This window comes from Helianthus annuus, chromosome 9 (genome assembly GCF_002127325.2).
Source record: "Helianthus annuus cultivar XRQ/B chromosome 9, HanXRQr2.0-SUNRISE, whole genome shotgun sequence".
Taxonomy (NCBI): domain Eukaryota; kingdom Viridiplantae; phylum Streptophyta; class Magnoliopsida; order Asterales; family Asteraceae; genus Helianthus; species Helianthus annuus.
Window position 1 is genome coordinate 164,524,420 of NC_035441.2, and position 16,747 is coordinate 164,541,166.

The 16,747-nt window shown below is 37.0% G+C and overlaps 3 protein-coding genes across 14 annotated transcripts; 2 read left to right on the forward strand and 1 right to left on the reverse strand.

The window, feature by feature from the left end:
- Positions 1 to 624: 624 nt before the first annotated feature.
- On the forward strand, positions 625 to 4,338 carry LOC110879403. Of its 12 annotated transcripts, none has more exons than XR_004867734.1 (11): positions 663 to 853; positions 916 to 1,004; positions 1,211 to 1,270; positions 1,348 to 1,446; positions 1,613 to 1,734; positions 2,118 to 2,292; positions 2,367 to 2,448; positions 3,179 to 3,589; positions 3,717 to 3,786; positions 3,904 to 4,002; positions 4,133 to 4,338. XR_004867734.1 is itself a non-coding variant. In XM_035977804.1 (11 exons), exons 7-11 carry the CDS (start codon positions 3,274 to 3,276, stop codon positions 4,226 to 4,228), a joined length of 516 nt encoding a protein of 171 aa, XP_035833697.1. In that variant the 5' UTR covers positions 665 to 853; positions 916 to 1,004; positions 1,211 to 1,270; positions 1,348 to 1,446; positions 1,613 to 1,734; positions 2,118 to 2,448; positions 3,179 to 3,273; the 3' UTR covers positions 4,229 to 4,338. The 12 variants fall into 12 exon arrangements, 9 of the variants coding, with proteins under 9 accessions (XP_035833697.1, XP_035833698.1, XP_035833696.1 ...); XM_035977804.1 differs by having other exon boundaries at positions 665 to 853; positions 2,118 to 2,448; positions 3,179 to 3,336; positions 3,402 to 3,589; XM_035977805.1 differs by having other exon boundaries at positions 665 to 853; positions 916 to 1,270; positions 1,348 to 1,486; ... (1 more) ...; positions 3,179 to 3,336; positions 3,402 to 3,589.
- A 3,560-nt stretch (positions 4,339 to 7,898) lies between these two features.
- On the forward strand, positions 7,899 to 10,563 carry LOC110876679 (putative receptor protein kinase ZmPK1). Its single transcript, XM_022124843.2, has one exon. The coding sequence runs from the start codon at positions 7,899 to 7,901 to the stop codon at positions 10,308 to 10,310; it is 2,412 nt and encodes an 803-aa protein (XP_021980535.1). The 3' UTR covers positions 10,311 to 10,563.
- A 1,003-nt stretch (positions 10,564 to 11,566) lies between these two features.
- Positions 11,567 to 12,109, reverse strand: LOC110879405 (histone H3.2-like). The gene has a single exon (XM_022127858.2). It carries the CDS (start codon positions 12,056 to 12,058, stop codon positions 11,648 to 11,650), a length of 411 nt encoding a protein of 136 aa, XP_021983550.1. The 5' UTR covers positions 12,059 to 12,109; the 3' UTR covers positions 11,567 to 11,647.
- Positions 12,110 to 16,747: the final 4,638 nt, after the last annotated feature.

The window sequence follows — 16,747 nt, forward strand, 5'->3', positions numbered from 1 at the left end:
AATTTAAACCGGCCCGCCAAAACTAAAAGTAGGAACCCGCTTAAGGTCCCAGAAAACCCTTAATCGTCCAAAACAAAATTCCCTTAACATTCATAGAGCCAAAAACTCCAAAAATCCCACCGTCGCATCGTGAGCCCAGAATGAACACTTCTTCAAATCGTTTCTTCTCACTACAAAAAAAACCATCTAGTGTCATACATCTTTAGTGGCATATAACTTTTATGCCATTGATTTATGTTTTTAATGGCACTTTACGTATGCCATATTTATTTGACACACGCTTTTAATGGCATTTAAGAGGTATGCCACTAATTTATGCTTTTAATGGCACTTTTACGCATGCCATAGTTGCATGACATACACTTTTAGTAGCATTTCATTTTTTATGCCACTAATTCACACATGTTAGAAAAAAAATGAGATTAATGTAACTAAAAAACCCAAACCCGACCAACATAAACATTCTATGGGTAGGTTACTGGATCACTTTTTCCCACCCAAAAATATATAAATCATTTAAAAAAACATACATTTCATGAACTTTAATTAATTCTTATTTTTTCGTTTTACTTGTAGTTAGCATTAGTGTTCAATTTATATATTAGTTTTATATTCTTACGATTCCTTAAATGTAATCCTCTGTTATAATTTTTTTACTTCCCCTTAAAATGAAATTCCCTCCCTCCTTTATTTCTCCCAAATTTTGATTTCCTCATTTCCCCATCCAAAAATTGAGCGCTCACATTTTAACTGATTTCCCTCATTCATCCCCCTTTAGCCCTAAATGAGTTCCTCTCCTATTGGTGTTTCCCTCCCTTAACACTCCATCGCACCACCGCTTTAATTTTAGAAGGTAATTTCTTGTTTTAAGTTCTTGTTTACCAATCACAGATCTGAAAATTAGTTTTTGTTTAGATATCGTCTTCGCACGGACTGTGCGAGTGGATTGGGTTGGCTAGTATTTGTGATCCCAATTGCTATTATCATATAGCTACGACCTTCAGGTTTGATTTTTTTTCCCTATTGATTGTGCTTATAAACCTAAATATATATGACCTGGATTAGGGTATTTTCTAGTATATCACCTAATTGCTTCTAGCCTTCTATTGATTCTTAGGGTAAAAATCTTATTAAAGCTATATCATGTTTTGTACATGAACTGTTTGATGATTTGTTTAAGGCATTATGGTTTCTTTTTAATGAAGTGTAGTGTTCATTGTGTTGAATATATGAAGAAATCATAATGAGCGGCGATGGAATTGGGATAGAGGTTTGAAACAAATGAATTTATTTAGCATATGTCATTGTACTAAAAACTAACAAAATGCCCTAATGATTATCATGCAGGTTGGAAAATTAATAAAGGTCCTGAGAAAAAAATGTTTTCTGTATGATCATGGTGAATGTGTTTAAATGAGAAGCAACAAGAAGAAGATTTGCTTTCAGGTTAATGATTTGTGGATTTGTAATTGAGTAACATCTTTCGGTACTTGACATATTTAAATTTGTTTCTTACTTAAAAGTGATAGTTAATTGGATTCATATAATTCACTATGAGATGATGTTTGACCTTTTTCTTGGTTTTGGTGGTTGCCCCAATCATATGGTCTAGAAAATCAGGCATCTTTGCCAGAGAACGAGTTTTAGAAAACCTGACGTCCTCCGCTCCTCCAAGTTCCACCTCAGAATCACTCTCTTTATCGTCTTGTGCATCGCCGGAGACCGGTGTAACAGGTTACCTTAAATCATACCTTCACGATTGTCTCACTTAGGGTTTCATGAAGCTTTATTAATGAACCTGTAAAAAACTAGGCCAGAATCAGATGTTCAAATTACACATATTGTTTCGTTTATTGTTTTTTGACTTTTTTCCAGTTTGAGCAGATGTGGCCTGGTTCTAAAAAATCGCAGTTTACTTGACCGATTTACGTTACTGATACCGTTTGGTCTAGATTATATTGTAATAATATATTTTTGTTTTCATATTTAGACATCACTTATAAAAAAATGCTTTTTTGTTATGTTCCAACCCGTACTGCGAAATTTGGACATCACTTATAAAAACTGCTTTCTTTAGCATATGTTATATAAACTTACATGTAAATGTGTTGCTGTAGATATCACTGTGATGTGGCAGACCAGAGACTTGCTCAACATAGTGACAAAGGAAACGAAGATGGGTTGCTCATCTGCAATGTGGCTTTTCGCTCAAACCTATTGGCTCTTATAATGGATTCTTGCACTTGTATCACCTCTCAAGTTTACCAACTCTCTCCCTCATTTCTCAACAAGGTTCTTCATGTTTTAGGGTCGGGTTTGTTGAATGATTTATTTCAGACTACTAAGCAGTTTGTTGTATATTAAAGGATTAGATTATGCAACAGTGGGAGAAATCCTGCTATATTAGCGTGATAGCATGTGCGAACAACGGGAGTTCTTTAGTTAAGGGTAAGGGCAATTAGGGGTGTGCAAAAAACCGAATTAACCGAACCATAACCGAATTAACCGACAAAACCGAACCGAAAAAACCGAACCAAATAAAAAACCGGTGGGTCGGTTAATGGTTTTTTTGAAAACCGAATGTAGCGGGTCGGTTATGGTTATCATTTTTTCCATACCCACCATAACCGAACCGAACCGACATGTAATAAATCTTTGTAGGATTTAGGACTTTTCACATTTTTAATATTTGATGATTTTGACTGAACATTTTTAGTACTTATTGGTTTTTCATATCATTTTGTGGTTTTGGTTGAATGTTTATTTGAATTTATGGAATGTATAATATCACTTTATTTGAATATTCGATAATAATTGGTATCAATATTATAGATTATATGTATTTTTTAATACTATGTAATATACTAATATATACAGATATGCAATAACAATTTATTACATGTTAAAAAAATTAAGCTATTTTTAGCTAAGCTAAATAAACGGTTAACCACCCATAACCGACCCACTTTAACCATCAAAACCGAATAACCATAACCACCATAACCGATCGGTTATGGTTATGGTTATCCAATAACCGACATTGTGGTTATGGTTATGGTTTTTGGTCAAAACCGACCCAAACCGACCCATGCACACCCCTAAGGGCAATCATATCTTGTAAAGCTGAGTGCTTGCCTGCTCGCTCTCTCATCTTCTAGTTTTTTTGTCTAAAATGTAGGTACCCAATACATTCAGCAGTGTTACAAAGTCAGTGAATCATTTTCTTTTTAGTGGATAAATAATAAATAGAGAGAAAGGTTCCATATCACTGCTATGGCAACTGCGAGAACCAGATGGGCAATTGTTATGTCCCGTGGTGCTGGATTCTCTGACCAGGTCAAAATATTTCTTTTGTTATTTACATGAGCAATTTATTTGATTTTGTATTAATGTGATCCTAGGTTGTGGAACCGGACTTGTTGTATCCAAATGAAGGTATGCATAAACGATGGGATGCTGGGTATAGGATAACATTAACTGCATCTACATCAAACCAAGCTGCTTTTGTTCTTAGCATCCGAGAAGAAAACTTGCAGATGATACACAGGACACACTTTGCACTTCTGTGTTTCCTAGCACACATGTCAAGGTTAGTTTCATGTTTTGTTTCTTTACTTTCATCACATGTATGGTGTCTCTTTTGCTCAACTTTGTTGGCGGTCTGTAGGAAAAATGGACAAAGGGTCTGCTTCTGATATAATTTTGATTTTTTATAGGGCAATGGCCATGTATGCTTCACAAAGTGGTGCCAACATAAGGGTTAAACTCATCTGGATTAACGCTAGGGTAAGCACTAAATCCCTTATTTAAATTGTGGTTGTAATGATATTGTAAATATTGAAACCCTTTAGTTTAAACTTAAATCGCAATGGTTTCACATTTCTTGATATTTTAATTGTGTAGTGTCCACGTCAGCCAGGAGGTACTGAATGCGGCTACTATGTGATGAACTTCATGAAGGAGATAGCTTACGAAGCAGTTGAAATACTTGACAATGATAATGTAAGTTTCGGTATATTTTAGTCTGTATATTAGAGAAATATGTACTTATATATCCAAACAAATGCTTAAATTCATATATTAGGATTAAATTCTGATTTTTAAGATTTATTTTATTTAATTGTTGTCTCAGGTTGGGAAAGGAGTAGAGGAATACTCGGCTGCGGATATGGATGGCATTTGTGAAGATTGGTCGACTTATGCCGTTAACTCTATTTTTAAGTTATAAATCGTATTTTAGGTGTTGATAATGTATTGACAAACAATTCTTTTTTTGTTAACGTTAAAATATTTGTAGTATACTTGACAAATGATTATGTAATGGATTGTTTTGGTATATATATATATGTATTTATTTTATGAAAAAGATTTATTGTTTTTGTTATTATACATGTATCCAGGGCAAATTAGTAATTTTATAAAAAAAATTATACAATTAAAAGCATGACACGCGTAAATGAATGTCATACGTATGTGTCATAAATGCTTGTCATGAACGTGTGTCATTAAAAAATGTCATAAAATGAGTGTCATGAATGTGTGTCATTAAAAGGTGTCATAAAATGAGTGTCATGAATGTGTGTCATGAATACGTGTCATTAAATGTGTGTCATAAAAACATGACACACAAATGTATATCATGTTAATTTTATGACTCCACAATCAACGACTCGCATTTGCGTGTCATAAAGACCCTTTCATGACACGCAATGCATGTCAAGAAAGGTGTTTTTTCTAGTAGTGAATCAAGTTTAACTAACTTAGACATAATTATTGAAAGTTAACCAACCTAGACGTAGTTATCCCAAAAAATGTCTTTGTCCAAATTTTAGCTAACTTAGAAAAAATAGGGTTATTATTTATGATTTTTAATATAATCAAACGAACATGAACGAATGTAACCGAACATATTACCGAACGTTCACGAACGCAATTGAACGAATGAGACTTGTGTTCGTGTTATTTTTTTGGAATTAAAGACTATCTAATAATTAATGAAATTAAGGACATAAATTTAAGCGTAATTTGGCATGCATTGCCACATCTTTTAAGGACCCATGTCTCCACTAGTAGAGTTACACTATTGTTAAGTTTGGGCTTTCTTTATTTTCTCCCAATCTAGATAGCTTAGTAAGAGTCTGTCAACTTTTAAATCAACCGCTTGTCAACTTTTAAATCAACCGCTTATCAATGGACATTATCAATAGTGTCTTCGCAACCTAAACACCAAAGATAATATGCGTTATCAACATCAGTGACGGAGCTTGATCAAAAGTTTCGGGGGAGGGGGGAGTCATGGGACCCAATTTATATATTGTATAAATATTTAGGCAAAATAATTGGGTGGGCGATCCTTTGTAATTTTAAAATTTTCAGATGGAAAATCAGAAATTTTACACACTTCTAACCGAAACATTTGAGAGGGGGTGCACCCCTCGGTTCCCATTAAGCTCCGCCCCTGATCAACATGGTTCTAAGTATTGCTTACCGTAGCATGGTGCTATATGTATCACAAAACTTCAGCCACGTTCAGATGATGTACTTTTTTCTTTAAGACTCGATGAAATACCAAGCGTCAATTTTCTATAGCTAGTGACAACCATACGTGGGACTAAGTACCGTCACTTTTACTTGCAACCATTTTTGTTTTCTTGGTATTTCCTTTTTATAAGGATGTGTAATGTAATGTTCTTACTTGACAATTTAACAATGATCACGTCATCACCTCATGGTTGATGTGTTTGTAGCTAAGCCAAATATGTTTGGGCAATTTAGGCCCAGCCTAGAAGAGGCAGGCCCCCACTCAACTTTTAATGGGCTTGTGTATTAGTAGTGTAAAAAATAAAAATCGTATACTTGGTTGTATTCTATTAGACCGTGGGGTATGGTGGAGCTTGGGTTGAAGCTTGGGTTGGACATCAGTTGACATGTGGAATTGGAGCCCCCCACCGCTTGGTTACGTGTCCGCGGGGTATGGCGGGGCGTGGGTTGGGCTTGGGTTGGGTGCACTGATGGCAGAATATTAAAAAAAAAATTACAAAAAATTTATAAACAATCACACAACATTTATAAAAAAAACCCTACAACTTCATTAAAATTTAAAATTACATAATCCTAAAAATTACATAATTTCTAAAAATTACAAAATAAACCTAGAGCGTTAAATAAATTTCAAAAAGGTCGATCTTGTCGAACGCCTTTCGCTCCTTGCCTCGAAACTCTATGTTCGCCACCGCCACCCGGTCCTCGTGGATCAACTCGCCGCTCGGAACCGCTTCGTAGTAAGCCTTGAAACGGTCGAGCTTGGGCCGTAGCTCGCGCCATTTATGTTGACACGCGTTGAGGTTGTGGCGGTCGTTACCGACGTTATGTCGGTAGGCCGCGAATGCTTCCACCCAATATTTTGTTTGGCCCGGTGGCCGTCCCTTCATAGCGTCGACGACGCTAGTGACGAGTGTCATTTCTTCTTCATGGGTCCAGGATGCTATAGCGGGGGGAACAGTGGGTTAGCCGGTGGGGTTGGGTTCGTGGGATGGGGGGGACCAGTGGGTTGGGGTTACAATATATAGGGGTGGTTGGGTGACCGGGTGGCGGTTTGGTGTCCCAAACCGTTTGAATTTTAAATTCAAATTTTGAATCCGCTATGACGTGGCGGGTGAACGAATGGGAGACAGCCAGCTAGCATGGCCATACCGCCCCACGCCCGGCTTGAAAGCCACGCCCCAACCCAAACCCACCCGGGATGATGGCTTGGGCGTTTTCCCCCAACCCACGCCCCAACCCAAACCCCATACCCCATGGCCTTAATACTGGTTTGACTATCACAAAGCAAAGATATGTGGGAATGTCTTTAGCGTCAACTAATAGATTCATTAGCCATTTTTTTCACATCGTTACCATAAAAAAAAAAAAAAAAAAAAAAAAAAAAAACACTAGGCTTAGAAAAAATGGGTCGTTTATGGCCTAAATCCTAGCTTTTTTGCTTATACTAATACTAATGGGCCTGCCCTCATAGCAAGCAAAAAATTACGACCAGCAAATGTGTCGCTATGGCGATCGAGGTCGAGGGCAATGCAAACAATTATCCCCTAGGGCCTAGGTGGCAAATTTTAAAAGCATTAATTTTGGGACCTCCTTGTTTTTATGTTTATGTATTATTCATTTTATTTGTTTCATATATCTAGACTAAGATCATTATATTTGTTTACTTTTCTGTATTGTATTTATTTTATCATTTGCTGACATTTTTTTCCAAAATGAAGAAGCTCATACCGAAACTCTATTTAAAGTCGTGAAACTATTGTCTTTCTTTTGTACTTCATCTGTTCAGGAACATTGTGATCAGGCATGTAAAAACTTATATCTGGTTTAACTCGCATGCGCCTTACTGGTTGCCTTATATTATATCTTGCTGTTCCGAAAAATGCACTCTTCTTTACAATCCAAAATTTGTCCACAAACATTTGTGGTTTTATTTCCTTTGCATAATTTTCTAACACCATTCTCAACCTTGATTGATTCAAAGAAATGTTAAACGACTTTATCTAGAAACTCATATTGAATAATAAGTGTATCTATTTGAGAGCTCATCCACTGGCCCACTGAGGATTGTCAAAGCCACTTTGTTTGTTCAAAGTTACTCAAACATGTCATTGTTGCCCGGAATAATTTTAGAAAGTCAATGCTAATGATCCTATAATATTTGCATTATTATGTCACCTACCGAATTGAATATGGTGAAAATAGTTGTTTGAAACATTATCTCTTAATATACAATTGAACAAGATCCATTAGTATTTCCAGATTTGACCATGGACCACACTCACCACAGATTACATCTTTGTTCTGATTATAAATAGCTTCCACACTTGACATTTATATGTATATACTCCTTTTAAATGGGTACTCTCTTTCTCTACATTGTGGTTGTTTTATTAGTCTTACTATATAAAACACCATTGCTTTCTTCTTCTCCTACTTCTCTTTCACTTCCCTCGGTATTGAAACCGGGTTCATCTCTCTCTGTGGAGAACAAAGATGACTTCTTAATCTCACCCAATGGGCTTTTCACCGCCGGCTTTTACAGTGTTGGTGAGAATGCCTATTGCTTCTCGGTATGGTTTACTAAACCTCTTGCGGACCAAAGTCACACCATAGTTTGGATGGCTAACCGCGATGCACCAGTTAATGGAAAGCGTTCAAAGCTTTCCTTGTTAAAAACCGGAAATCTTGTTTTAAGGGACGCAGCGCAACCACTCCCCATTTGGACCACAAATATTATAGACTCGAAAGAACCTGCCCAGCTATTTATAAACGATACCGGAAACCTTTATCTTCAAAATAATGAAACCCAAGTTATTTGGCAAAGCTTTGGCTCCCCCACTGATACCCTTCTTCCCCTACAAAAATTCACCAAAGATACATCACTTGTATCTTCAAGAAGTTTAACGAATCACTCTTCAGGGTTCTACAAGCTCTACTTTGACAATGATAATGTCATTAGACTTGTTTATAACGGCCCTAGTGTAGCGGGAATTTATTGGCCAGATCCTAAGATAACGGCTTGGGCATCTGGTAGGAGCACCTGGGCCAGCCGAAGGACTGCTACCCTGGATTTGTCCGGTCATTTCGTATCAAGTGATAGCCTATTCTTCAATACATCAGATTCCGAAAACCAGTCAGTTAGACGGTTGACTGTGGATGTTGACGGTAACTTTCGGGCCTACAGTCTAGATGAGACCCGAGGGATTTGGAAAGTTACTTGGCAGGCGATTTCCGACACTTGCAGAGTTCATGGAATATGTGGAGAAAATAGTACATGTTCTATCAGTCCTAATCATGGTAGGAAATGTTCGTGCATACCCAATCATACTATGATCAATCAAACAGATTGGTCATATGGTTGTAAACCAGAATTCAATACAACATTATGTGGAAACGGTGAGGATGATTTCTTACATTTTCCTCACTATGATTTCTACGGTTACGAGGCTAGATTTGTGCCGAATGTGACACTAGATGAATGTAAGAGAGTGTGTCTAGGCATCTGCAACTGCAAAGGATTCCACTTCAACTATGAGACTGAGGGCTATTTCTCTTGCTACGCCAAATTTAAACTAATAAACGGGTTCAGAACCATGAGTTCTAACGGTTCCATGTATCTAAAGGTGCCCAAAAGTATTCTCCTATTGTCCAACAACAGTGAAAAAATTGTTCATGAAGACCGCTTAATCTGCAGCGAGAAATTACCAACAGTCCGAATCGACAGAGCTTATATAAAGAACCCAAAAAATGAGTCAGTCAAGTCCCTCATGATATTTACCTATGTATTTGGTGCACTAGAGACCATTTGCATTATCTACTTCTTTTATCGTACTCGAAATCCATCGAAGACAAGACAAGGTTACGTCCAAGCTGCTACAGGATTTCAGAGATTCAGCTATGCGGAATTGAAAAAGACCACTAAAAACTTTAGCAAAGAGATAGGAAGAGGAGGCGGTGGAATCGTGTACAAAGGAGAATTTTCAAACAATCGAGTTGCCGCAGTCAAACTTCTTAAGGAATTCGGTAACAAACAAGGCGAAACTGAACTTTTGGCGGAGATAAGTACCCTTGGGAGGCTGAACCACATGAATTTGATAGACATATGGGGGTACTGTGCTGAGAGAAAACACAAATTGTTGGTTTATGAGTACATGGAAAATGGGTCATTGGCCCAAAACTTGCATTCCAGTAAGCTAGATTGGGGTAAGAGGTTTGACATTACGGTGGGTACTGCGAAAGGGCTAGCTTATCTACACGAAGAATGCTTGGAATGGGTTTTGCATTGTGATGTTAAGCCTCATAATATATTGCTGGATAGCAATTGGAATCCAAAGGTTGCAGATTTTGGGCTGTCTAAGTTACTAGACAGAGATGGAACTCGTAATTCAGAGTTCACAAGAGCAAGAGGGACAAGAGGTTACATGGCTCCAGAGTGGTTGTTTGTTAATCATCCAATAACCTCAAAAGTTGATGTATATAGTTATGGAGTTGTGGTGTTAGAGATGATAACAGGGAGAAGCCCAACAGGTGATCAATGTGCCAAGTCGAAGGGAAGGCTCGATAGTTGGGTGAAAGAAAAGATGATAGCAGCTGGTGGAACGAAAGACTGGATCGAAGAGGTTGTGGACGTTACCGTTGATGGAAAATACGACACAAGTAAAATGGAAATTCTGATTAAGGTGGCTTTACAGTGTTCGGCGGAAGATAAAGACGCTAGACCAACAATGAGCCAAGTGGTGGATATGCTGCTACATGTAGAGAATTAATGAAAGACTAAACTAAATATAGGGGTCAAAATGTAGATATTGTAAAATAGGTTTATGGGTCAAATTGTGTTTGTTTAGTGTAAAGGGTGAGGTAAGTTGTAAATTATAAATCAACATATTAGGGTTGGTTGTAGGCTGTGCCATTCAATGTAAACGACACGTCGGTTCGCATATGTGTATATGGGTGTATGAGTCAATTGAACCATGAATGATGTATTGTATAATTTGTATTGATAATTGTTTATTAAGGTTACAAGGGTGTCTCTCCATATAGTGAGACATATTACACTTAGGCTACCCGAGTCCATCACCAAGTCTTAGATAATATAAATTGGGGATTTCATAGCTTATTTTACTATGTACAACTTGTGGAATTTCAACACAGAGGTGGTCATAGGATAGATACTCTATATATGATGCTGACATCTAATGAAAAGTTCAGCCCACAATTACTTGAATCAAGCAATTCAAAGTGACCGCCAATCGGCCAATCATCGTTGACATTAGAACAAGTCAGAAAGTTGGCTTTAGATGGTGATTAGTTAAGTTTACAAACTTCTTGCTGAATGTACATCACATTTCTTAGAATTGGTATAATGAGATAACAATTAAAAACATATGTCAAAACAAAGTTGTGCCACGTTCAAATTCCTGAACGCAAGATTGAAGGTTTGGATTTTGGAATATGCGAAAACAGATGAGGAATTGCAATTGAGCTCAACTGAAAGAAACCGAGTACATCCACTCCAAATATAGACCAACATACATGGCGTGTATACGTTAATTAGTCCAATAACAAAAGCAACCAAAAAAATGAGCCCATTAAACTTACAAATCAGTAAAATGAGCTTACATAATATAAAACAAAGTATAACTTGAGCGAAGGAACGACTTTAAAATTCTTGAACACTAATATCCTTACGCTAAATTACCAACAGCAATGTGAGACAACAACTTAGACGGTACACTGAATTGACAGAGCATACGAAAACAACCCAAAAAATGAGTCAGTCAAGTATCTAATGATATACACCTTTGTATTTGGTGCACTTTCGACCATTTACATTATCTAATTCTTCTATCAAACCCGAAATCCATAGACAACAACAAGACAAGCTTACCACCAATGATTTTGCAAAAAATATTAAACTGTTAAGCACAAGAATAATTTTGCAGATACACAAAAGTGCAAAACCAATGGCAATGAGATTGAACATTGAACATGACCCTTTTCATTAAATGAATCATTCAGAAAATTTTATGCAAGAAAACATTAGTCATTTTCATTAATTTAACATTTAAAAGTACAAAATACAGTTGATCATCAACACAAAAACCTAAGCCCTCTCACCTCTAATCCTCCTAGCCAACTGCATATCTTTTGGCATAATTGTAACTCTCTTAGCATGGATCGCACACAAATTCGTATCCTCAAACAACCCTACCAGATACGCCTCAGACGCCTCTTGAAGCGCAGCAACCGCACTGCTCTGAAACCTCAAATCGGTCTTAAAATCCTGTGCGATTTCTCTCACCAGACGTTGAAACGGAAGCTTCCGGATCAACAGCTCAGTGCTCTTCTGGTACTTCCTGATCTCTCTCAACGCAACGGTTCCTGGCCGGAATCTGTGCGGCTTCTTCACTCCTCCGGTAGCCGGAGCTGATTTTCTGGCGGCTTTTGTCGCCAATTGTTTCCGAGGAGCTTTTCCACCGGTTGATTTGCGGGCGGTTTGCTTTGTTCGCGCCATTTTTTGATGTTTGAATAATATGCGATTGGTTGATGTTTGAATTGTTTAGAAGAAGAAGGTGTTTGTCTATATATATTTAGGGTTTGTGGTGAAGTTTTTAGGGGGGAAATGGGGATGAACAGTGTGTACCGTTGGATTGTGGAATTGAAAAGTGACGGTCAGGATCTTTTCTTAAAACGTGATGAGGATTACGATCCGTGTGATTTCTAGTTTTATGTTTTCTTTTGCGCTAGTTTAAAGTTATTTAAAAATAACAATAAATAATAAATGCTTTAACAAAACAAACATGATATTTTTGTAATAACAAATTTCTTATAATTCATTTCGTCTATGAGACTTTAACCCAAAACGTTCTCTTTTTAAACTGACATGTTTAAATATTTTGCATTTGCTAATAGACCACTACCTCATTGTTTTGAAAAAAAAAACATGATTATTACTAACGTAAGATGACACTATTCATCAAACTTTAGGAACCATACACAGATTATTGTAATTATGTGAATTCGAATACTTGGACCGAAAATAAAATAAAAAGCGCTTTTTTAAACGAGTCAAATTATATACATATAATTTTCTGTTTGACATGATTTTAGTTATGTGAATTCGATAGCAAATAAAAAATTTGTTTTTTGAAACCGAGTCAAATTAATATCAGGTTATGCGATGGAAGTTTGTTAAAATGGGCACATTTCTCTAATATTGTCACTAGAAGCACCCAAAGTCATCACATATAACCAATATTTTTATAACCGGATCAGACATCGAATCACTAGTTGAACCGGTCAAACCAGATAATATTATAATTAATTAATAATTTAAAATATATAAAAACATACTTTATATAACATGCATTTTACTTATCGCAATAGATCACTTGGAGCCCATTTACCATTATAACTTACATTCAGCCTTTAAAAAAAGGCCTAGATCTTATCCAAATATCTCAACACTCCTAGAGTCTGTTTGGTAAAGGGTAATGGAATAGAATAAATGGGGTAATGGTTGTTTCGAATCAAACAAAACCCTGATGGCTCGATTGCAAAATATAAAGCTCGTCTTGTAGCCAAAGGTTTTCTTCAACAATATGGGAAAGATTACTTTATACCCAAACCTATCCCTATTTGCACCATTCTTTCGGTGGCCTATTTCCAAAAATTGGTCGTTACATCAACTTGACATTAACATGCCTTCCTTCATGGGTCTCCACACAAGGATGTCTTTATGATCCAACCACCGGGTTACGTTAACCCCCTAAGTTCCTCATCATATTTGCAAGCTCAAAAAGTCATTATACGATCTAAAGTAAGTTCCTCGCGCTTAGTACACTTAGCTAACCAACTTTATTCTTCGGTTCAAACTCACAAAATCTTTGCCCGCTGCATATTAATTCATCTACCAACACCGCCAGGTGACTTGTAATTTTATGGTCTACGTACACGATATTGTCCTTATGTGTAACCATCCTAAATTCCTTGATAATTTTATCAAAGCCCTGAGCAACAAATTTCCAGTCAAGGATCTTAACATGCTTCATCACTTCTTAGGAGTTAAAGTCATTCCTACCTAAACAGGTCTCTTCTTGTCTCAACACCCTCACATCCAATACATCCTCAACCAGTTCCACATGGATGGTGCTAAAGGCGTTATCACCCCCTAGCACCACAGACCCTTCACCTTATGATCCCACTCCTTATCGCAAATTAGTAGGTACTCCACAATACCTCGCCTTAACCCGCCCCTACATTTCATTTACTATTAACAAACTATCCCAATTCATGCATGCCACTCAATAAGCCCATTAGAAAGCCCGTAAACGGGTCCTTCAATATCTTAAAAGTACCATCCATCATGGTCTTTTTTTAAGCGTAACTCTCCTCTCACTCTCTCGGCCTTCTCTAATCATGACTGGGGTGGTGTTAATGATGCTGGATGGTCCACTACGGCTTAAATTCTCTACCTTGGCACTAATATTTTCTCATGGAAATACACACGACAAAAGTCAGTCTGTCGTTCTTCAACGGAAGCCGACTACAAGGCCTTGGCAAATGCTTCAGCATAACTAACATGGATAAAAAATCTATTCTAAGAATTGGGCATTCCTACAAACACACGCCAACACTATTTTGCGACAATACATGTGCCACATATTTATGTGTGAACCCAGTCTACCACTCACACATGAAGCACATATCACTTGATTATCACTTCGTACAAAAGAAAGTTTCCACTAGTCAACTATGGGTTTTCCATACCAGCTCGCCAGATAAACTCGTTGATATGGTTACCAAACCTCTATCTTGCAGGGGGGAGTGGACCGTATTGTGACACCCGATAATTTATCGATCAAATCCTAAAGTGACACGTGTCTAAAAACCCTTTTAGCGTAATTCACGCTACTGAAATAGAGGGGTTAGAATTGTCAAAAAGAGAAAATACAAAGTCGAGGGACGAAAGCTATCAAAAATAAAAAAGTGATGATGTTCCTAAAAATGATTTTAGGACGAGATACAAACACTATGATTTCCGAGCTATGACGTTTGGAGTTACAAATACACCTGCATCATTCATGGACCTCATGAATAGAGTCTGCAAACCATATCCAGACAAGTTTGTCATCGTTTTCATTGATGACATCCTTATTTACTCTAAGAATATGGAAGATCATGAAGAGCACCTTAGGAGTATTCTGAAGTTTCTAAGGCAAGAGAAGCTTTATGCCAAGTTCTCTAAGTACAATTTATGCCTTAGAGATGTGTCGTTCTTAAGACATATGATAAGCGAATGTGGTATTCAAGTGGATCCCACTAAGATTGAAGCTATCACCAACTGGGAAGTACCCAAGTCACCTACTGAGATTTGTAGTTTCTTAGGACTGGCAGACTATTACCGAAGATTTATTGAGAACAATTCTAGCTACCCGTTTGACTACTCTAACCCGTAAGATTGTCAAATTTGAATGGGGGCCTAAGCAAAAAGAATCTTTCGAAATTCTGAAACAGAGATTAAGTAACGCACATGTTCTCTCCTTACCCGAATGAGTAGAGGATTTTGTAGCATATTGTGATGCCTCGCACACAAGCCTAGGTTGTGTTTTGATGCAAAGAGGCAAGGTGATCGCCTTTGCATCACGAAAACTGAAGGTGAATGAGAAGAGTTACACAACTCACGATTTAGAGTTGGGTGCAATTGTGTTTATGTTGAAACTTTGGAGGTGTGACAACTAAGAATTTTCAGGTTAACTCTGTTAATACAACTCCGTTATCTTTAACATTATCATACACATTCATTATTGCATTACACTTGATTAAGGTTAATTAAGTGTGTCAGATAGTACACGAACATCCACATAACGGAAATTCGGTGAATTAACCGAATTACCAAACCGTACACGAACCTGTCCCCGAATGTTGGTGATTAAGTGAAATAATAATTCCAGAAAGGTTAAATGAATATATAATGTGAATGTAGCATAGTAAATGTAAAGTAAAACTGTGCGCAAAACAACACCCAAAAAAAAACTAACAAGTTTATGAAATGAAACCATGCAAATAAATAAAATTGTTTTTGACATCCATGTGTGCAACCTAGCCGTGAGAGATACCTTAACGACCTGAGAAACACATGCAAGAAGAAGCGTCAACAATGGTGAGTGAGTTCACAAGTTTATCAAATAATGTTTGTTTCGCTGCTTGTGTTTAATAGTAGTCACATAATTCTAAACGAGCAAAACTAAGGTGAGTTCACGACCCCTACTCTCGAACCGTACACGAACCTGTCCCCGAACGTTGGTGATTAAGTGAAATAATAATTCCAGAAAGGTTAAATGAATATATAATGTGAATGTATATGATTTTCGGTATCTACGTGTATTATGTGTAAATTACGTGCTTGCGTGTTTTTACGTGTAGTTGTTCAGTTTCATGTTTTCTTAGTTGTGGCAGTTTTTAGAAAAATATAAGCTTGGGGAATTCTTGTAAAAATAACATCTTTATTAGGTAATGGCTCATAATTTTATAAAAAGCCTAAATTAGAGCCTATGGACTCCCCCTTGTAATTGGATTTTTATAAAAAAAATATAACCCAACTCTAACCCATAAAAATCGTCCCTTCCCCTCCCTCTCTCCTTTTACGACTTCAACCACACACACAAACCCTAGTTTCCTCTTGAAGCTTGATCTTGGATCTTGGATGCAATTTTGATCATTCCCTTCACTATACAACGCAAATAGTAAGTAACTTATCTTCAATTCCATGTTTTCAAGTTTTAATTTGATGTTATCACAAAACCCTAGATTACCCATACAACCAAAATTTATAAAATTATTAAATTGATCATGTACATATGTTGGTTTTGATGGTAATTGATGTTGATTGTGAAAATTGTGCAAGTAGGAGTTATTACAAGCATGTATAGAGATTAGGATTTACATAGAAGCATGATTTTGATAGAATATGTGCTAAATCTGACCCACAAGGGCTTATGCATGCTAGAATGGCTGAAATTGAGTTAATAATGATCTTGTACACGTTTTTGTTAAGTGTTGTAAGTTAACAGCTTCTAATCAGAATTTTGTGTCGACTTGTAAGGACCATATCCTTACGAACCGTATGGGAAACCCCTTGTGGTCCGTAAGGGGTGTCTGGAAATTCTGAAGCGCTAAAGGTCCTTACGGACCGTATGGAGTA